Source organism: Haliotis cracherodii, unplaced genomic scaffold (assembly GCF_022045235.1).
Source record: "Haliotis cracherodii isolate W230 unplaced genomic scaffold, xgHalCrac1.p SCAF_2, whole genome shotgun sequence".
Classification (NCBI taxonomy): domain Eukaryota; kingdom Metazoa; phylum Mollusca; class Gastropoda; order Lepetellida; family Haliotidae; genus Haliotis; species Haliotis cracherodii.
In genome coordinates, this window is record NW_027266275.1 from 39,431,746 (window position 1) to 39,454,664 (window position 22,919).

General features: G+C 38.7%; 2 protein-coding genes across 3 annotated transcripts; one reads left to right on the forward strand and one right to left on the reverse strand.

Moving 5' to 3' along the window:
* Positions 1-1,378: 1,378 nt before the first annotated feature.
* Positions 1,379-6,891, reverse strand: LOC139469106 (acyl carrier protein, mitochondrial-like). 2 transcript variants are annotated; one of them, XM_071251236.1, is made up of 5 exons: positions 6,719-6,891; positions 4,648-4,761; positions 4,063-4,150; positions 3,238-3,344; positions 1,379-1,546 (listed from the first exon to the last, which is right to left on the reverse strand). In XM_071251236.1, exons 1-4 carry the CDS (start codon positions 6,875-6,877, stop codon positions 3,253-3,255), a joined length of 453 nt encoding a protein of 150 aa, XP_071107337.1. In that variant the 5' UTR covers positions 6,878-6,891; the 3' UTR covers positions 1,379-1,546; positions 3,238-3,252. The 2 variants fall into 2 exon arrangements, with proteins under 2 accessions (XP_071107337.1, XP_071107338.1); XM_071251237.1 differs by lacking the exon at positions 4,648-4,761 and adding an exon at positions 4,791-4,904.
* Positions 6,892-7,740: 849 nt separating this feature from the next.
* LOC139469107 (uncharacterized GST-like protein SMU_1296) lies at positions 7,741-13,112 on the forward strand. The gene is made up of 4 exons (XM_071251238.1): positions 7,741-7,919; positions 9,402-9,630; positions 10,839-11,018; positions 11,828-13,112. Exons 1-4 carry the CDS (start codon positions 7,751-7,753, stop codon positions 11,991-11,993), a joined length of 744 nt encoding a protein of 247 aa, XP_071107339.1. The 5' UTR covers positions 7,741-7,750; the 3' UTR covers positions 11,994-13,112.
* The last annotated feature ends 9,807 nt before the right edge of the window (positions 13,113-22,919 follow it).

The window sequence follows — 22,919 nt, forward strand, 5'->3', positions numbered from 1 at the left end:
TACTTAATCAACCAGGTCTCCAGTCTCACCTGATCCATTGAATCACCCTGCAGACAAGCATAGGTTTATGGGGACCAGTTCTAACCTGGAATAACCACTGGTGAACTAGGGACTGGCAACCCACAGAATGAATGCATGAGCTAAGATTATCATAATCATGCTCTCCACCACCACTTTTCCTGGGCCCAGATTTGATTATATACAGGCTGCCATGGAATACACAGAATATTGATGACATATGACTAAAACAGTAACTCACTCTTTTGGAGGTAATAAATGATATAACAGTCTGTGCCCAAAACTTCTGAATCCACCAGCCCAGCCATGGCTCTAAGCATCCTTTTCAGTCAACTCTAGTGAATCATATGGAAAATTAATAGCTGAGCTTGGTCGGCTTCAGACAAGGGGCCCATAGTATCCCTCACATGGATATTTACGCAATAATGACAAAATATACATCTGCATTGTACATGTATATCATCATGCAAACATTTCGTAATTTTGTCTGTCAGCATTTAATATAGGTGGATGGCAAATCTGACAGCATGAACTTGTATTTCTCTAGATACAAGTGTAGCATAAAGATCTGAACCGTTTCCATGTTATGATCCAGGACCTAAGTTTCCAGAGGCAAGGCTGGACCCCAGGGCGAATCCTATTGGCATAAATATATTACTCTCTTCATAAAAAAACCAAATGTATACATACAATGAAGCTGTTAATTATAGGGTGGCGATAATTTTGTTTTGCATGTTATGGTCAAGGTTCTAACTCCTTTGGGAGTGCTGGACAGATGAACAAAAGGGCCAGTCCTGGTAGCATATGTGCATTCCTCTCATTATACTGAGCAATTGTACATATGGCTATATTAAATTTACTTAATTTTGGAGGGGATCTTAACTGTGTCCAGGTTATAAACTCTTTATGGCCCCACCCCTCAGCCCCTCCATTTGTACAATTTTGAATCCTCAGCAACAGAGAATGCTTCCAACCAAATATGGTTGATATCTATCTCTTAGTTCAAGAGAAGAAGTCGTTTAAAGTAATATAGCCAAATTACACATATTTGGCCACACCAGTCAGCCCCACCATTTGTACAATTTTGAATCCCCACAACCTAGGGATGCTTCCAGTCAAATTTCGTTAATTTCCAATTAGTGGTTCAGAAGAAGAAGTCGTTTGAATGAATTGTTGACGCCACGGTATGGCATAAGCTCACCTTGCTCCTACGGACCCGATGAGCTAAATAGTTACTAAAGTCACAGAATGATACAGTGTCCCAGCTGTCCTTCAAAATCTTAGCTACAAGCAAATCTGTTTGTTCCTCAGGGTTGACATCGGCACAGCCTAATTCATCGGAAAATACAGAACACAGGAATGTCTTCATACAACATGATTTATTCCAAGCAAACATGTACAAGTAATAATACACAGATCGTCACACCATACTAGTGAGGAGGGGACATATGTAACTTAACAGTCTCTTATTTGTACAGTTGTCCTCCAAGAGCTGTAAACATCTTCCTTTGTGTTAGCACTAAAACATCTGGAATCCAAACACAAAAACGTGATTAGCAAATTTTCAACAACAAAAATATCACAGTTTGTACTAAAATAGACCACAATGCTCTTGTCTTAAGTGAGTGAGTTGGGTTTGAACAGTATTCCAGTTTTTTAATGGCGTGTGAGATAAATTGGAAGGAAAGCCTGACGTGATACTGGGCTCAAACTTGAACCACTCTGGTGAAACCCATGACCTAGGGTATGGTGCTGACATACCTAGAGTGAGTGAGTAAGTTGGGTTTAACGCCGCTTTAAACATTATTCAAGTTGTATCACGGCGTGTCAGCTTAATGTGGGAGGAAAGCCCGAAATGATGCAGGTCTCAGACGTTTACCACCTCGGTGAAACCCACGAGCACGGGTATGCTGCTGACAAACCTAGAAACATAATCGGGGTGAACCGGGATTCGAACCCACAATCATAGGTTTCTGGCATGTCAAGGGGACGCAACTCTGCACAGCGAATCGCGGCGCCTTAGACGGCTGGGCCACCCGTGCCCCCGACATACCTAGAAACATAAATAGAGACAAACCAGGTTTCGAACCCCCAATCATAGGTTTCTGGCATGTCCAAGGGACTCACAAAATAAGTTGAATTACTGCATGCCATACAGCAAACTCTGCTGCATATTGCCAGTGCAAAGAGAGTAACCTTGTCAACAACGTGAAGCTGATAATCTGAATTTAGATATATACCACATTGATTGGCAGTGAAATAACCAAGTCTTCACACATCCTTTACACCAACACATACAACCATAGCAGTAATTCACCATCCCAATCATCATATATGGCTAAAATCACTCTCCTACTCAGAGTTCCATGCAACCAGCATAGTACCTCTGCCACATCACATCTTACACAGTCCATTCAAGATATTGCATATGTTTTTCATTTGTTTCATTTTGGACAAGTCTACATATCCAGACAAACATATGTCATAAAATGGTTAACTTTCACTGAGAAAATATCCTAAATCATGAAAATCTATTTCCATTTGCGTTGTTATCCTATGTTTACATTGGTTGTACGACACCATGTGCTGTCATTGAAGCCCTATGAAGAGCTAGCGATATGGTCACTTTGATGTGTAAATATGTATTGTCATGCAACTCACTGTTGCAGTTGTAGTAGCATATTTATATAATTAGGCAAAACAATATGAAAAAAACCGCCAATACAAATACTTAGGTAGTCCATTCTATTCTGATTTCTGAAAAAGTGTGTTTGTTTGTCGGGTCACATGATATGCAAAATAGCCTGTGGCTAAGTCACAATCTGCAATATTCCAGCCACGTCGTATGATAACTTGCTATGTACCAAACCATTCATCCCTATATCGCATCAAAGTCAATCATAGAGGACCTACACTAAACCGGAATACCCATCCATCATGCTCAGGGGTCATGAGAGAAATCTCAGGATCTATAAAACATTTATCTGAAGAGTAACGGTAAACAAAATGCAGAGACTAAATGCATCAAATTTGTTCTATCCTGTTATGTTAATTGTGTTTTCAGTGACTAAATCCTGCTTAGAAATCCCTGGCGAACCACTTAAAACAACAACAGCTTATATAGATCATCTAGACTGCGTAGTTACAGTAGAAGGCAAGATTTATATCCTGTGTGCTGATCAGTGACACAGAAAAGATGGTAAACTTTCAACAACTTACAATTCCTCATTTTCTCTAATCAAAAATATCCTCTTTGTCGGCTATATATTGTACAATGTCTCTTGGTCTCATTAGGCGCTCAGAATCTGCATCAGGGATCTCGAACCCTGAAAAACAATACAAAAAACATTTCTTGAATTTAATACAGTGATGCAAATCATAATACATTTTCTCAACTTACACCATGTACACAGTGTTTGACATCAAGGATCGAGGTCAAAATGTCCTACTCCCAAGTGATAGACTTAAGAGGGTCATTAGTCTGGCTGTGTATTGGCCAAGCAATTGTATTGCAATATATTGCACTACATGAACCTGTATTGTGATATGCATTGCAATGTATCACAGGTTAAAGCATTTGACAGTGACACTGATTGTATATGCAAATACTATTTTCTATACTAAAGTAAATTTTTGTTATTTGGAGGTTAAACATAAAATCTGTACAGAAATTCATTCACAATGATGTTTCCCTTCGAAATTGTTTGACAATATAGTCAAACGCAGAAGTGATTTTTATCTCACATAGTTATCTCCCCTGTAAGTTGGTGATGATTGACCATGCAGAGTAACTTGTTTAATATCTTTTTAAACACAATATACAAGAACAGAAAAAATATTGTAAATTTTATTGTTTGGAAAGCGTATTGCAGTATAGCGGAAATACTGTGCAGGCATAGTCCTTCAACAAGTTCTTGAGTTAGTGTTAACACTCCCTTGAGCAGTATCTTAATCACTGTTATAAAATGTATTGGGGTATAATTACAACAAAGGAATTACTTCTAGCTCTACTGTATAAACTGTATTTGTTTTAACACAATTTACCAAATTCATCTTCCATCGCCATGATTATCTCAACCTGGTCTAAACTATCCAGCCCCAAGTCATTCATGAAATGGCTTTCCAAGGAGAGCTGAAACAAGAACATCACTGCTTAATGAAACATGGACCAAATGAATTGAATAATAACAGTTGACAAAAATTGCTTCAACACAAAATGTATGTGAAATTAAGTGCAAAGTAACTCATGATCAAAAGAAAACACTGAAAAAATGAAACCAGTGACAACTTGTCCCAATCATTGCAAGACACCAAATATCTCAAAATACTGGCCTCCTGCATCTCTGCCCCAAGTATTTATACAAGAAGAAATGGGCATAGTGTTACCTTAATTAGGGACTGATCATTAAATATTGGAGTAACATTTACCCCGACACATTTCTTTTCTGGGCATCCAGGGAAATGCTATTGCAGGAGGGGTAAAAATTAAATGACTAAAATCTGAGGCAAAATTATTTTTGTTTATTATTTTCTGGAAGAAAACATTTCGAAAATATAAATGGTTGGTACTATTTACTTAAGATATTGTAAAGTCTTGTAATTCAAAGGGAAAATAAATGATTTTTGTACCTTTTCTGGATTAATTTTGTCATACAATTTCAAAACCAGCAATACTCTTTCTTGTATCATTTCAATAGTGAGAGGAGGCTTGGAGCTGTACAACCTGACATCTTTGACTGTGTTCTGAAATGAGAGATGAAAATACTGAGTACCTTTTCTGCATTGATTTTGTCATAAAGCTTGCACACATTGAGGACTCTCTGCTGGATCTCTTCGACTGAGGTGATAGTGGTGGCGGTTGAGAAGTTGATAACATTCACGCCAACCTGTTAAGCGACAGAATGTTTTGTATTGCTTTAGATGTTTCATGAGGATCCTTCTACATCTACTAGAAAACATTTAACTTATAGCTGCCGGAATGATAAACTGTCTTCTTCTCAGACTAACATCAAACCCACATTGGCCATACAATAACTACTCAGTGTTTTAAAACATGTCATCTATAAAATTTATCATTCAATTGATGAGTTATAGCTAAATTTCTTGCATAACAAATCTAGAGTCGCTTGTCCCTCATACACAGACTTTGCCGAAATTAACCCAAATTGTCTCCCGGAAAAAACTAATGAATGATTGTAGACTAGGTGATCTAGACTAGGCAATCAAATATTTGCACCCATAAGTATAGTGGACGGATCACGATACAGCTACCTCATTTATCAATATTTATTGCAGTATGTAGTTTGTGCTGTTTCTGCGTGAAATGTCTCTATGTTCCATGTGGACCAGGTAAGAAAGGTTGATGCTATCAACCTGTTAATGTTTAAATCACATGAGGAGTTCAACAGGGTTTTCTTATCATGCTGATATAAGTAAACGACCAGAGTCTGCATTTTGTTCCAAGAGAGGCAGTAAGGTTATGCTAGTTGGAGTAGTTATCATGCAGTTATTTTAAAATTTGGTAAATACTAATACTGTTTGAAAATCAATACACAATTAAAACATGAATCATTACATAGATGGACATATAGTGTATCATACCGGCAGGTGTAAAAATGCAATGCATAGCTGAATCATGACACACTTTAAGTTTAGTCTCTTTCTTTTTTTGTGTGGGTAAGCATGGTAAACTCTCAGTTATAAAACTTGAGGACTAAGAACCTTATAACATACCACAAAAGGCATGACATTCAAGCTTAAACTGCAGATGTCATTTACAGATAAAGGAACATTTCTCACACTTGACAGTTCATTTGTCATTTGGATTATCAGATAAACTATTTATTTGTAATTATTACCACCTTAAGCATGTCCAGATGAAAGAATACAATAAGCCATGTTTGTACATTCATTGACTATAGTAGACTAGATTCATAAAAAAAATTCAACCACATATGAATTGACTTGTATAATTTGTGCTGTTAGTGTTAGGGAGCATCCATTTTTTATTCTTTTTTAGATGGTTGGGAAGATCTTCGATCTTTTAAATGAATAGTGTGAAAAAATCAAATGGATGCTCCCTCATTTTACATTTATTACTATTGGCATTAAACTAAAACACATGCTAACGACACACATGTACCTAGAATCTGCAACTAGTTATTTTAAGATATTTATCACGTTTATGTGTAAATTCAAATATATTCTAATGTTTCATACATGTAGATCTAATATAAATGAAATGTAACTCACATCAACCAAAAGCAACACGTCAGTTTGGTAAACGCATGCTGGTGGAACATAAGACAACCTAATGAATGGGTGAACTCGCTTAACAATAGTATCTCCAAACCATTTTCAGTATTGTCACGAACAGTTACTTCTTTATTCTCCAAAGACAAACTATTGTTGTTTGTGACCGTGGAAGGCTTGGACATGGGATAATTTCGGAGCATATTTATATAAACGATACATAATCATCTACTGTTCCACCCCTTTTCTCCGAACAGGTAGAAGACTTAATTGTTTGGTGTCTATTAAATCACTAAATGCACTGCGGGTGCATCGTTTGTGGAAGCTTCTGAATAGCAAAGAGAAAATACGACACGCACGATAACACGAGAGCGATCGGAGTAAGGTTCCATCTTTCAATGTCAACGATGTCAATCACCACCCGGGCACCGGTTACAAAGTTTCATACCTTTGTGAGAGTGACATTGGATAGAAGAGCTGGGGTATGCATGCATCTTGACTGTGTATTATGTAGGAGTGCAATCGCACTGACTCTTGGCAAAGTTGTGCGTAATGAGACTGCGGCAATGCTGCTTGCACTCCTCACGTTTCTCAAGATGGCAGCCATGTTTGAAGATTACCCAACATGCACCACAACATCAGCCACCATGACTTCCGCTGTGTCTGTACGGAAATATCTGAGGCTGGTAACACCGGTTTCTGTACTGTTATCTGAGACACCAGCCTTTTTTTTAATGAAAACATCACACGAACTTAAATTATTTAAGTATGTTACATACACAAAATACAGCGGGAGAGCGAAATGATTTTACAGGTTTATTTTGCTGCCATTTCTTGCTGATAATTATTGGAAATAATTTCAGGCAGGTCGACGCAGGTTAATTGAATATGCACACATACAAAATAATAGAAACAAACATGAATGTATAAGCATCTATATATACATTGTAGGTAACACTGGAATTTCGGGAACTTCATCAAATAAAAACTTGACCCGTGTATTGTGTGTATTTTCTAATTGCGGTTACCCCCCCATCTCCCTCCCTAGAACAAAATACCAAAATACGTTATTCATAATGCACTGTATACCGATAGAATCATGATTTAAATAAGAAAATACATTTAATATGTATCGTTTATTTCATTTCCACAATAGGTGTGTGTGTGTGTGTGTGTGTGTGTGCGCGTGTGTGTGTAATCATAAGATTTAGCGTTGATTAAAATCAGAGACCATATAACGGTATAAAGCCAACATTGAACAATATATATTTTTAAATGATCATGGTCATATTAACGCTACAAAATCATGCATTCGAATTATAGAAGTTCAGTTCGTTCAAGAGTGCTTACAGATAAGACATTAAATAAAATATTGTTATCCTAAAAATACCCAGAGTAACAAACATTTCTTAGGCCCCTTCACTGTCAACAGGATGTCGATCCCCATGGTCGGTTGCTCAGAGGGTACATCACACAGTATATGTATATAAAGAGGTTGACCTATTTTGACAGGCAAGAAAGCGCGGGACACTGTATCACCCGCATTCAAGAAGTCATGGCTGACGCGACGAAGAAAGCAAAACGTGCAGTTATGAAGCTGTATCAGTGTCCTATGTACAGGTCGTTCAGGTGTATGTGGCTTATACACGGTGAGTGTATGTGCTCGGGGTGGGTGTATACATACATAAGGGTGTTTGCTGTAATAGGTGTATCGATCGGTAGCCCCAATGTGTTGGGTTGAAAGAGATGGGTGGCCATGCGGGTGGTCAGCATACACTCTAAACCGTTGTTGAGCTTTTACATGGAGACGGTATGCTGAATATTTCCAGTACAGACCCATACGTTGTAATTGCAGCTGAACACCGTTGTGTCGAACATATTGTCCACTCTTTCAATTAACTTTTGTTTATTTTAGGAAAGTCGAATTGTTTGTTTGTTGTTTAACGCTGCATTTAGCAAAATTCCACATGTATGACATCGGTCTGTACATAATCGAGCCTGGATCAGACAATCCGATGACTGATCTCATGAGCATCAATCTACGCATTTAGTACACAATGACATGCATCAACCAAGTCATCTTCCCGAGGCAAGGGAGTTAACTAACTATAAAAGTAGTGGACTTTTACAGTCGGTTAACTCCCTTGCCTCGGGAAGATGCAAGCTCCTCACAGCGATAGTACGTTCCCGGAGCTCTCTATACTATCGCTGCCACCAGTCAAAACTCCCCACTGTGAATAGGTGGCCACAACCATGCTTGGAGTTGAACTCGTAACCGAATGACCGTTATGTTTACAAACAAGTGACGACTGTCGTGACGCCGAATACACTTATCGCTGCTAAATTACTTTCTTCTTTTGTCAATTTGAATTTCTGTTTCATTAAAACTATCGTGTTATTGATATAGTAAGAATGTAAGGGAGAAGTTGGTTGATTTTCCGTTAGTCTGCAATCTCGAACCAATCTGATTATCAAAACAACAAAGTAAATTCATCCGGCAAACATGGTCAGTCGTAAACCTTTTCAAATTGAAATATGATGGCATTCCCAAAGACATAAACAAAAGTATAAACGTTACTACATATGGGGTTGGAGGGCAAATTTCAAGATTCTTGAAATGGCCGCGCCCACACTGGTGGCAGCGATGTTACCGAGAGTGTAACGAAGGTGTCACGCGCTGGGAAGGAGCTTGGGGAAGATGCAACCGAGCCTGACCACCCGCTCCCGTTAGTCGCCGCTTACGACAGGCTTTGGTTGCCGAAGATCAATTAAGATCAGGATCTTCACGGGTAATGAAGAAAAATCACGGAAAGTCGATTCGGTTGTGTCAAATTTTCATTACATACTAATAATGCAGGTATTCCTTTGAGTATGCTTTATGGAGCGGAAATGGCGCCTTATGAATATACACGCAATCATTACTGTATTCATTATAACTGTTGAATTAATATGTACTCCAATTTTAAGTTAGCAGACAAACCAACTAGTCTCTGAACGACTTGAATCTCTTTTGAGGGGACAGAAAATACTTATAGAGATATAATTAGTCAGTCGGATATCATCTTCCTGAGGCAAGAGAGTTAACTGACTTTAAAAGTATATACCATGTCTTTTTTTGTCATGGATTGCAGAACTTGACGCTGTCGACGATTTCGAAATTGTGAAGCTGGACTCCATTAAGGGTAAAGACACTGAGGCATACGAGGAATATAAGCGTTCCGTCCACCCCCACGGCACCATCCCCGCCCTACAGACTGAGGGTGAGGGTGCGATCATCGAGTCGGGTGCGATCTGCCTGTACCTGGCTGACCGTTACGGCAAACTAGCGCCTCCCCTCGGACAGAGGATGGACTACTATGAGTGAGTGGACTAAAACGATAGATACCATACTCCACAGAAATTAAAGAACAACCGATTCTTTCATGTTACTATATCGGGTGTTCATTAACTTCTTTTGGGTAGTATATTTGATATGATGTGAGTTAAGAATGCCTATTAACCTGTTTGTGAAGGAATGGTTCCGGAAATGTATAGGATTAAAAAATGTTTACTGCAAACTGGTTCTGGCAGATGCATAAGTTATTCCATTTCAACCACCATCATCATCATCATCGTCGTCGTCGTCGTCATCGTCATCATGCGTGACACGGGTGGCACATGTAGGGTTTTGTCCCTCAGCTAAAATATGCGTGTGAATCCCATTCTACACGTTCACCACCATTGAACTGGCGTAAATTTACACTCCCTCATTGGGTAATGCCCATGAAACGGAAGTAATGCCCATGAAACGGAAGCCATAGAGCGAAACCCAAAAGCTGGAAGACCCAAGGTAACACGTGACCAAAAATGTCACAAATGAATTCCCTGTTTGCACACGACACCAGTGTGTTACACCCTCTACTTAAGAAATGAACGACTCGTGGTCGTTGTTTATCGTACAATAAAACACTGCAGTTTATTTTCTTTTATGAGACATCAACAATATATACAGCCTGTTTGAGTATGTTACTAAAATGTACAATCTTTAAAAAAAATATTTACACGTATTTTAATAATGATGACTCCCTCAATAGAATCCAAACTCGGCAGTGTCGGACAAGTCCATTTTATGCACAGGTGGGTATTTCCCGCATATTCCCACAGTCCCCACGTCGCGTATCTGTACCTATTTTCCCAATAGCGATTGTCATATCTCTCCCACTATTGGATACGATCGTTCGGCCATCGCGTATATTTGCGTTGTCCAGCTACATCTATGGGGAACAACTCACTAGACACGCCCATGACTTAAGATGCGAGCGAATGTTCAAATCTCCAGAAATGACGCCATGATAGAACGATGTTTGATCGTGAAATAATCCACACTTCGTTCTTCACTGTTCTTTGCGATTTATCGCGTAGCTATCTTATATATATATATATATATATATATATATATCGACCGTATCTCGTAAAACAAGGATACTTGGGTAGAATAGCCTGTGACGTTGAACATATAGCACAATAATGCAAGTCTCGTTTTTGGATTAAGAAGCGCTTGTTACCTTTAATGTTTCTCACTGTTCTAGCTGGGCACTGTATGCTAGCGTGACTATAGACGAGGCAATGGAGCTGTTGTATTGGCAATGGGCCGTCACACCCGACAAGCCCGACCCACAGGGAGTGGACAAGATGGTGGCGAAGATGGACATCTGCATGAAGCGTCTCACCAAGACCCTGGAAGGAAGGCAGTATGTCTGTGGCGACAGGTAAAATGGGAAATGGAAATATATATAATGATTTGTGATGGTCTTTGCATGTTAGGTATTCAACATATTAGTGATAATGCTTTTTCATTTCATTTTCCAAACTTGGCGTTAGGAAACTACAAGCGAGTTCGAGCTTTGAGAGTGAAGCGAGTGAGTGAGTTAATATTTAAAGTCACATCAGCAATATTTCAGCCATATCGTGACTGTTTCGAGACTGGATAATGCACGGACCCCTATTGACATCCGATAACAACGCACAAGTAGTTTATATGGACAGTTCCTCAACAGTTGAAGATGTGGTTGGGTAGCCTAGTGGTGAAAACGTTCACTCGTTAGGCCGAAGGCTCGGGTTCGATTCTCCACATGAAGCCCATTTCAGGGCCCCGTTCCACAAAGCGATCATAGCCCCACGACTGTCGTAAGCCTATGATAAAGTATGGGAGTTACGATCATCTTATCGCGTACGATCGCTTTGTGGAACAGGGCCCTGGTGTCCACCATTGAGTGACATTGCTGGAATGTTGCGAAAAGCGGTGTAAAACCAAACTCACTCACTCACTCTTTTCTATTCTGACGAACACCCTGTACCCATTCTACACCAAAACTTTGTTTTGAACCGTGTCCGAAAGACACGTCTCTAAAAATGGCCGCACAATAAGATTCCACTCGTGAGCGAGAGAACTCTGCCAAGTCAGGAATGAGAGCATGAGATGGTGACGATTGGGTCTATAGTATGTATCATAATAGAATGGAGATATATTACCCTGGATAATCGAGAATGCTGTATTTCAAATGTTTTATCTTTTCAGTTTAACAGCTGTCGACTGCATCTTGGGGTACAGCGTGTGGGCAGCGACAGACGACATGTTCAACAAGGGATCCTTGCTGAAAGATTACCCTGAGGTCCGAGACTACGTCAAGCGTCTGGAGCAGAGGCCTGCCTTCAAGATGGCGCTCAAAGCTCAGTTTCAGTAGATGATCACAATATGTCAAAGATTTGTATTGTTTTGGGTTTGGAACTGGCAAACAAGTTGAGAGCATGAGCGACGACCACGCGGTAGTGTCAGATGACAGGTCTACAGCCGAGTCAACCATGAATATCCGGTAGAGAATAGGTCTTCAGCAACCCATTCTTGCCCTAAAGGGCGACTAACGGGATGTCGTCATATAGCTGGAATATTGATGCGGCTTTTAACAAAAATTAAACAAAATGTATAGCCTTGCCAGAAAGCCTGACAAAACCGCCAAAATTGGCTTCGCAATGTTTAAAACGTGTGTTCAGGGGTACTGGCACTGATGCTAGCATTTCCTATTTGAATAAATGTGAAGGGTTGGAATTCGGAGTGCCCTGAACACACATTGTATATATTCTGGTAATAATACTGGCACAGTTTTTATTTTTTGTATAAGATAATTTTGGTACGACTGCTATGTGGGTACTCGAACATTTAGAATGTGTATATATTTACATCATTATTATACCCTTGGAGTAATGTTCGGGTTAACGCCGCTTCAGACAGTATTGAAGCTTCATCACAGCCTGTCAAGCTAAGGTGGGAAATACGGCCAATGGCGTATAAGCCGTAGAATATAGCATTTTTGTGAAACCCAACAGCACGTATGTGTAGACAGACTCATTATCACAACTGGTGCAAGTCTTCGATTCGAACCCGCCTGGTTCCTGACACGGATTGCGGACACAAATTTTTGTCCTTTGGGGATTTTAATACCATTTTATACCATATTCACCAGGTTTCACCAGGAAACGACATCCCTCGTCCTGAAAATACAATGACACCTTATCAACCCAGAAGCCGGTATTCCAGACAATGTGTTTGCGAACTAAATGTTTGTATTTTTGGGGTCAAATTCAATTTTCAAGTGTATACTTCTGTTTACTCTGCAGTTTATATACATATATAGTCAAAGGAACACTACTATTTACTATTAGTTAATCCCGACGATTTTACAAGGAACGGTAAGACCGGATTGACGGGTTTCCGTTGTGTATATGCATGAATCGTTTGTTTACCTGTTATGTATTCTGAAGTTTATCCAATAAAGTACGAAGATTCATAGTAGTGTATCATACAAGGCTTGTGTTATCGATGAGATACACCAATCCGATAAATTTGGCCGTATTGTGATCCAAATATGCAAATGAGGTCGCCAGGTACAAGTACTTCTAAGCTCCATGTACAAAGCGATGCTTCTTTCTTATTAAACTATTGACTAAGGTTCCCAATATTCTTAGATAGGGGTTTTCCAATGTGTAGTCTAAACACGCCAACAAACATGGCTGCATGACATTTCGCTAAAGGGCCCATTATACATTTTGTACTCCTAATATAAGTTATGTGCGAAATCAAAACACTCCGCTAATAACCTGTATGCATCATTACTGAAGCGAACAAATTACTCATCCATGCTTGGCTATTCAAAAAGTAGAAACCTCAGCGAGTTCGGTGGGATTTAATTAGCCTCCTGTTACTTGAAGAGGTTTAAGGCCGCTTTGAACATTAATTTAGCTTCAGAGTTGTCATCTCCGAGTGCATTGGAGTGACGTAGATCATTTACCAGGTTGATGAGACTCATGTACACGTATGTGCCGACAGTCAGTATCACACTTGGAGAGAATTGTAGAGTGAGTGAGTGTGTTGGGTTTAACGCCGCTTATAACAGTATTCAAGTTATATCACGGCGTGTCAGCTTAATGTGGGAGGAAAGCCCGAAGTGATGCAGGTCTCAGACGTTTACCACCTCGGTGAAATCCACGAGTACGGGTATGGTGCTGAAACATAATCGGGGCGAACCGGGATTCGAACCATCATAGGTTTCTGGCGTTCACAAGGGACGCAACTCTACACAGCGAATCGCGGCGCCTAAGACGACTGGGCCATCTGTGCCCCCAAGAGAATTGTAGAAGCAGATACCGATACTGATAAGGGAATCAACTGAACAGTAGATTGAGGCGCCCCAGACCACAGTCACCCGTACTAAAATCTGGAGCCACTAGGCAAACGTACCGCTTGAGGCAATACACATTTTGCGTATCCTTTCTTTTCTATCCATTCCTATATGGGAACGAAATCTTAACTGTACTAATGTCATCTGAAATGTACGCAAACGTATTTCTGTAAGGTTTCATTCTTATATTTTTTAAAAGTTTCATTCACCAACAACCCAAAGATTGATATACCTGACAAACTAACTCATCATACCTTGTATTTCATCTCTAATTTACCTTAACAAATGATCAGTTTTAGAATTTGTCTTTCGCAAACTGAAAATAGTTCCATAACCCTCACCAAAACGTGAATTGTTGTATTTGGATACTAAGTATTACTTGATCAAACTCCTTATCCTGAGTGTGAATGCTCTCAAGCATTTTATGATACATAATATTATTAAAGTTGAAATTATCAAAGCAAAAGGCACCAAATGATAGCTCATGTACTCTTCTGGAAGTGCTCCCAAACCTGCTTGCTGTTACATTTGATGTTTCCACACACAAAGGAAGCGAAAGTGGAAGTATCTTGAATCGTTTTATATTTTGTCCGTGGAGAAACAAAGAACGGGTGAACTCTTGGACAGCTTCCCTAAACATACCATAATATGCTCCGGTTGCCGTCTTGTCTTTTCGGAAGACAGTCAATCATGACGACACCCTCGGCACAAACACGGAGGCCATCACCTTTTCAGCTGAGGAGGCAGCCTTTGTCTTATGGTGGTGGTGATGTCAAATGCTCCCATCGTTTTGATTGTTGTTTGGACTAAGGCTGGAAATGATGAATCCATGTTTAATCCATGGTTGCAAATCATTGCAAGAACCTTCCTGGCTCAGCTTCAAACATAGCTTGATTATCACAAAACATGTTGGTTGGTGCGTTTTTCATCAGATGCCAGAAGCTTTAAATTCCAACGAGCTGATACTTGTTTCTTTGTCAAATTTACTGTGATAATGGAATGTATATTAGCTAGGAAATACCAACTGAGCTAGCAATATGACGCTGTCGTCACTTATCGTGGATTCTCTGGAGCTGCTGGCGTCAATGGCCTTCCTTGACAGGGTTCGCCTTCAATGCTGTCCCTGCCACGCTTAAACGCTTCTGCCCACCTCTTTACAGTGGCACAGGTAGAAGCACCCTTCTCTTGTGTTGTGTTCATTATCTTCAAGGATGCTTTTGGTGTTAAGTCGTTTCTTTAGCAAGTACTTGATCAATGAACGTCAGAGACCCCTGCTTAATTTAACAATTTGTCATAGCGAAACAAGTTTTTGTGTTCGGATATACCTATTACATCATGTATTATCTACGACAAAAGATTTTATTATTATTCAATTCCTTCCATGCGAGTCTCTAACTTATCATTCAACGCCCTTTTAATTTTGTTTCATTTGGTAGGATGGTTGCTGGGGAAATTCTGAGTAAAATGAGCTTGTACAGCCTGAAACTGGAGGTTGATGGAGATATGTAACAAATCTATCATAACTCAGTTCATATAGATTAGTTTTCATTGAAGTAAAATAGTCACCTTGGTGAACAATCGATAACAATGATTCGAAGTGCAAGCGTGTACTCATGTTGTGAATAAGAGTGAGTGAGACTATGGTTTCATGTCCCTTTTTGCAATATTTCAGCAACACCATAGCGGAAGACACAAGGTATGCGCTGTATCAGATATCTGTGCATAAATATTTAAAGTGACAAAACAATCTCCACAAGACTGTATGACAAGAGGGATGACTTCAACTTTCCAAAAGTTAACTTTCCCTTTTTGTGGAGCAATATTTTAGGAGCTCAAGCATTTGGCGTCTACATTTCACAACTTTTGATGTACAATCGCTCTTTCTCCCAAGGTTTCAAAGAGCGTTATACGACTTGCTCAGAAGTTTGTTTTATCAAGGTTACAACATTCAAACCCTCAGTCGTGAGCGGGTATGGTTTTACGCCGCTTTTAGCAATATTCCAGCAATATCACGGTGGGGGAACACCAGAAATGGGCTTCACACATGGTTCCCATGTTGGGAATCGAACCCGGGTCTTCAGCGTGACGAGCGAACGCTTTAACCACTAGGCTACCCGACCGCCCCTCAAACCCTCTGTAAAGCTTTCCAAAGAAATTATGGTAGACATGTGGAGGACATTTAAAATGTGATGCATATCCCTATTTTGACTTGTACCATATGTTCCCTTGTTTTTTTCAGGTGAACAATTGACTTGCCTCTGTATGTGTTTGTGATGGGTGCCACCTATGGGGCAAGATACGCTCATCTATTCGCGTCCAACTGGTATCATCACTATTTGATAGTGATTCATAAACATTACATATGCTCATGACAGTCCGAATCGTAAATCGTTTTTTGGCAAAGATTTCATATGAATATGGACAGGGATTTGTCGCTTTTATTTTCTTACAATGTACCCATGCAGGAATTGAACCCAGACTTTGGTGAATGAACTCTAACCATGCGAATGAATAAGATCATTTCAACCACACCATCAACCAACTTGTATTGGCCATCTTTGGCAACTTTTTACCAATCAGATGACTAATCTAAACTAATCTAATGTTCACAAGAAAAGAAAAGTGACAAGGTATTTCATTTGATGTTTGTAATATCATTCCATTCAGCATAACACATACACATACACATTTTTACATACAAAACTCTCGCAACAATCAATATGTATAATTCTGAAAATCAGTAGCAAGTATCAATGATAAATATACGACTTGAACTTGCACTCTGTGCAATAGTATAGTAATCAGCAGTCAAAGTCAGCACTTCAGGGGTAGAAGACTTCTCAGATCTGAATATACATCCAGTACAAATCAACAATTACATTTCATTGGAACCATGATCAAACTTAACACTAGGACTGGTATAACTTAACACACACAACTCAAACTGACTTGAGCTACAAACATTAGCAATCTTCAGCTCAGTCAACAGGACAGATATCATTTGGTACTTATCAGTGCAATCATTGATGCTTATCCATTACAATAATGAGGGTCAGGTGTCATGCTCTTGAGGAATTGATGACTAGCATCAGACCAGAGCAGGGATCCACAGCAAAACGGTAGAACAATGAGGCAGCAGTTTGCAGCCTGCCAATCCTTATTTCAGTCGGCTTCCATACAAGCATTATTAAATGGGGACTAGTTGTCTCCGGGGAAACTACAGGGAGAGGCTGTGTGGCAGCCTGGCACATCAACATGGAGTGTTCAGTCTTAACTGAAGCTTACCTTAACTTCTTACGAATTAATGTTATTTCTGTAAGAACAAAAGTAGTACAAAGGCAAATACCATATTCCATGTAATAAGTACCCAGGGCGCTCTCAAAATTAGAAATAGGGGGCTCTTATTAGAATATTATTTTGGTGAAAAAAAACAGAGTTGAAAGATAAATTTCGTGGTTTATGCAGACAGCCTGAAATGTTTGTATAAGACTGATGTATTTTTCCAGAGTTAAATTGCCAATAATGAAGGGTGCATAAATAAATCTTGTGTACATTAATCAATCGGAAGGGGTGCTAATTGGGATTGTTCACTAGCCAATATATTAGCAAATATCGCAGTGGGCGCTTATTAGAGCAGGGCGCTTATTACGTCGAATACGACAGTACCCAATATATCTAACAAACCTTTTTTTTAAATCAGTTCAGTTTAGACCCAATTATACACGATATCAGCCTGCACCCTGTACATTATTTAAACAAAATATGATTTAAGTTTATCATGGCACTCTTCATCGAAATAAGAGAGTGAGTTGGGTTTGAGGTGGTAGTAAGAGTATTTCAGGTATATCATGGCTGGATATACCGGGTAGTAATGTCCAAAGTGATGCTGTCATAGATCTTTGCCCTTTTATGATGGCTATGGTGCCGACAAACATGGATCATTATCCAGAAAAATCTAGGACTTGAACCCACAATCAACGGATCCTGCAAAGGGATGCAACGCTTCACTATTGTGGTATCTGGACCATAAGGCCAACCCACTATAAAGGTTATGGAGATATAGAGTTTGATCAGAAAATGTCTCCTGCAACTGGAGTTATCTGCCCTGTCAACTGAACCAGCATTCTATCATTATACATAACAAAGTGAGCCTGAAGGGTCCCGACAGTAGCACCAACAAACAAGATACAGTAAAATATGGACTTAACATCCATGTAAAGTACATGTAGGCTCCATGTCAACACTCACAAGCAGAAATATACAAAGTCTCACAGTTGTAGCTAGCACTTAATGTGTCAAATATGTCACTATCCATCTCAGATACACAGGGTTAATATAATATCTCACTGCCAATATTGAGATCATTCATTTAACTGGTCTACACAGTCTAATATGTTTACTCAGATACTCACACTTTGTCACATGGACACAATATATCAGATTGAGATAATGCCAACAGTTTTGCGAGAAAATACATGTTGAGAGTTAGGAAATACGAATGCCCTATTTAATCATCCACTGGGAGCTGAAATGTGATTCAGATGATGTTATATAAAAAACTACTCCAAAATACCAAATTCAATAAGGATCTTGCAAGGAGTACACATGTGAGGAGCAACTTTAATACCCTGAAGAAGACCTGTGCACAACATAACAACTGGACATTAGGCCATCCATATTATTTTTTGTTTCCCATCTCCACCATCAGCTTCAGATGGAGCAGTGGTCAGTTGGAAAAAACTTATTAATTGTATTTTTTAAATCCTCCAAAAAACTACCATTGGTTTTAAAAGATGAAATAAGATGTTTTTGTTTATGATTTAATGCCACACTCAGCAATATTCCAGCTATATGACAGCAGCCTAAATAGTTGACCAGAAAATAAGGTGATTGATGTCATGAACATCAATCCATACAATTGGGATACAATCAAGTCAGCGAGCTTGACCGCCCGATCCTGTCAGTCATCTCTTACGGAAAGCCTGGTTTTGCTGAAGACCTATTCGGACCCAGATGTTGACCGGGCTTAAAAGATGTAAATTGGTTGAGCTCCTTCCTTTCTTTCAAAACCTCCTACAATAACATAGCACTGACAGGAAATTCATATAAAAATAATTTAATAAAAGTAATTTTGGATCAGTAGATGAGAAACAGAGAAAAGTACAGATGGCCTTAGCTTGTGTCAACTTGCAGAATTTACAAGCAATACAGAGGAATATTAAGGAATGTTTGTTTGTGATATACATCTTTGACAATTACTTAAGCATTGACAAAAAAAAAATCATGGTCTATAAAGCGAGTTTCTCACAGTGTTACCAATAGGCTTACTACACTTACAAGTGATAATAAGACTCATGAGTTCTGATCCACAATACAACATGTGAGAAAAACAGTCTCTGGATAATGTGTAAGTTTTATTAATGACGCTCTGAACAGTATTTCAGTTGGGGATTTAAAGAAAGTGATGTGGTTGCAATTACCCTACAGAGCCTAAATTAAGGTGCCAACCCTCTTTCATTTTCAGTGCAAATCACTTGAACAGTATTTCATTTGTATCATGGTGTAAACTTGATGTGGATGAAAAGTTTGAAGTGATGCAGATCAAAGACATTTACCACTTTGGTGAAACCCACGAGCAAGGGTATGGTGCTGACAAACGAAGTATGATAATCAGGGCAATCCTGGGATTCAAACCCAGGATCGTAGGATTCTGGCTCAACTTTGCACGCCTTGGCCACCTATGTTCGCCACTCTTTGATACAGATGAAGGGGCACACAGCTCCAACATTGGTGCATTATTCTTTTTAAATAATGCCACGGCACTGTAGCTCACCTTGACATGTAGTCAACAGTTTTAGATGTTAAAAAAGACAGCAACTTAAAGGTTGCTGTCAAATTGTCTGCATACATACAGAGGGAAAATGTATTAACAAATATGAAACAAGTAACTAAATTTCCACAATGTTTCCTGGTTCCGTATCCTCAGTGTGCAATTTCAGTAATGTCTGCAGGGCCAAAAATGTATTTTGAGAGAAATTCAGGTGGATATACTAGTAAACAATTCAAGTAATGCAAAATGACCATAAAAAGCTTCAATATGGCTGCTGGGGCAGCCATATTGAAAATTGGATTCAAACCCCTTCAACAAAGTAAGGTGGCACCTTTGGTAGGAATAAGCATGTGAATTTTCAGCTTCATTGATCCAGTGGTTTGAGGAGATGTTTACAGCTGCTGACAACAATGAAGTGGGACGACCTGGCCATGACTTGTGCTTGCTTGACTTTTAGTCAGGTGAGCCAAGAAAACAAGGCTACCTACCTATCCATGTTCTGAAATTGAGTGTAATAGGAACCAAAACCACAACTCATATATTTATGTCAAAGGTCAGCCATTGTATTGATGCATGTCATCTGTGTGGTCAAATGTCACAAACAATCAACGGATGATTTCCCTTCTGGTAAAGAAATGTAATCTACCGGGTTCAGTACCAGGTAATTCTTGCATACTCAAAAAGGATTTTAGTCAAGGTTACAGTGATCCAGATTAAATGTCAGTTGTCTAATTTCCTTTAAAAAAATTGTAATAGGGTCTCAAATTAATTATTCATTTTTTTGTGAATTCAGGTTTTAATTTAGCAACATAAATGAAGAGCAGGTTTGATTTAATGTTTTCTTAAAAAATAAAAAACATTTCAATTGTATCAGGGTGTGCCAGCTTGATGTGTGAAGAAAGCCAAAATGATTTTAATCTTACTTTAAGGAGGAATCTGTCATTTAAAGGAAACTTAAATAATGTTTGCTCTATTTTAACAACCAGTAATAACACTACTATATATACTGGTAATATTGTCTTTCCCCTTTACAATACACATAACAGAATTATTGTTGCCAGGCACATATACAAATATCAAATTCCGAGAGATTGGTAGACCCTTGCCTGCAGCATTTGAACCAAAGTTTACACCACACTGCCAACTTATCCACAAACAAGTTATCTAGACTATATTTGACACAACATTGGCAAATGATCATGGAAACTGAACATTACTGTACACAATACACAATGAAGAATGGCAAACCAGCCTTATGGCTGACATCTCTACCAACAAGACAGCAAAAAAATAATCAATTACAAAAACTTGTAAGCATTTTCAAATTCAGTGCATATGCAAACTTAGCTTAAACACATAATTAAACATTCATACTTATCTGTGCATCCTGAAAACAAAATGACCATTCAAGGATTAATTTCTATCATTTCTCACGTTTACAACACGGGGTCAACATTGCCAAACCATGCAGTTTTTGAAGGACAAGGTATAAGGGCCATTTTTGGTTAAATTGAAATTGAAATTAACAACATGTTGAAACATGGAAAAAGCATTTCAAATACAATCAAAAAGTTTGAATGAACATCATCACATAACAAGGAGGACATTTTTCTGAAATAATCTTTGAAAGTCAGACGTAAGTCATAAGATGTACTTGAGCACTAAGGCCAGAACATGAGTTAAAGAAACCCTTTAACCCTTTAACCATGTTCAGAATTGCTGTATTAATCTTGTTTCCCTAACCTTTTGAGTGTTCAACAAATACAAAATTTGTGAAATGTCAAAACATAATTTCTTTGTCAGAACGCAAAGTGTCCCGGAAGCATTATCTGTAAGCTCAAGACAATGCAGTTTAGTAAACATACTTTGCAAAACTTTCTTGCAACATATCACAGCTTTCTAGAGGATAGGAAGAAAATATAATAAATGTACAAAAAGGCAATTAATATAAGTATTATCACTAATACTTGCAATTCGCTGTCATGTTTGGTATTAAACCATTTCTTACACTGAGGTATACTGTATAGCTGGTTCCTACAGTACAAAACCTTTCCCTATGGTCTAGCTCCCTGACATACTTAAGTGGTGGCTGGTAAAACACTGGTAAAACACTGATAAAGATACAGATTACAGAACACACCATCGTATCATTTGGGTTGACAAACAAAACTTGGTTGTCATTTGTTAGAAGCATTGAGTCCCTTTGGCAGAAATTGGCACGGTCTAACAACACTTACCTCATGCGATGACACCCTTTTACTCCGACAACCTCTGGGGGATTATTGATGGCAAACTTAATTTTGTAATTAAGCAAACTTATTACATAACAATGTTTCGTTAATCTAGTGAGTGAGCAAATTAGGTTTAACACCGTTTTTTTTTTACAGTATTCCAGTTATATCTTGGCGTGTCAGCTTTATGTGGGAAGAAAGCCCAAAATGATGCAGATCTCATGGCCCTTTCGTAAATCTGGAAAACTTTCTTAATGCAGCAATTGGTTAATCTAGCAGATACCACTGCATCAATACAATCTGTATAAGCTGGTTAATCTGGTTAACTGTACATAATTGCCTTGAGGAATATAGAGGGTCCTGACGACACCCTGTTGAATTTGTTTTGACACATTGTCAATGAATTGGTAAACAAGGTAATAAAATACATGGCAAACGTCCCCCATCTTATCCACAGACTTAAAAGATTCTGAATAACCTAGTGTACATCTGAGCATAGCACTGTGCATCTGTGCAGTCCTGTTGAACCATCACAGAAAAGACTGTATTGACATTTATGGTTAACTCTAAGAATTGTGTATTGATAGAGGAAGATAAACAGTGAACAATATATTATGAACACACATATCGTTTCACTGACACTGAACTGTGACACCTATTGTCCATCAACTAAAGTTTCAATAAAAAATAACTGACATCCTCTCAAGACAAAGTGGTTGTGATATCTGGATATTTTAGCACAAAGTTTGTATTGTCTTCCATGTGATCAATGATATTCTGTCAAAATACTGAAACCCATAAGAGATCTTGTGTCATGGCAGAGGTTTAACAAGTATAAAGCTTACAAACAAATCATCCCAAATGCATGAATAA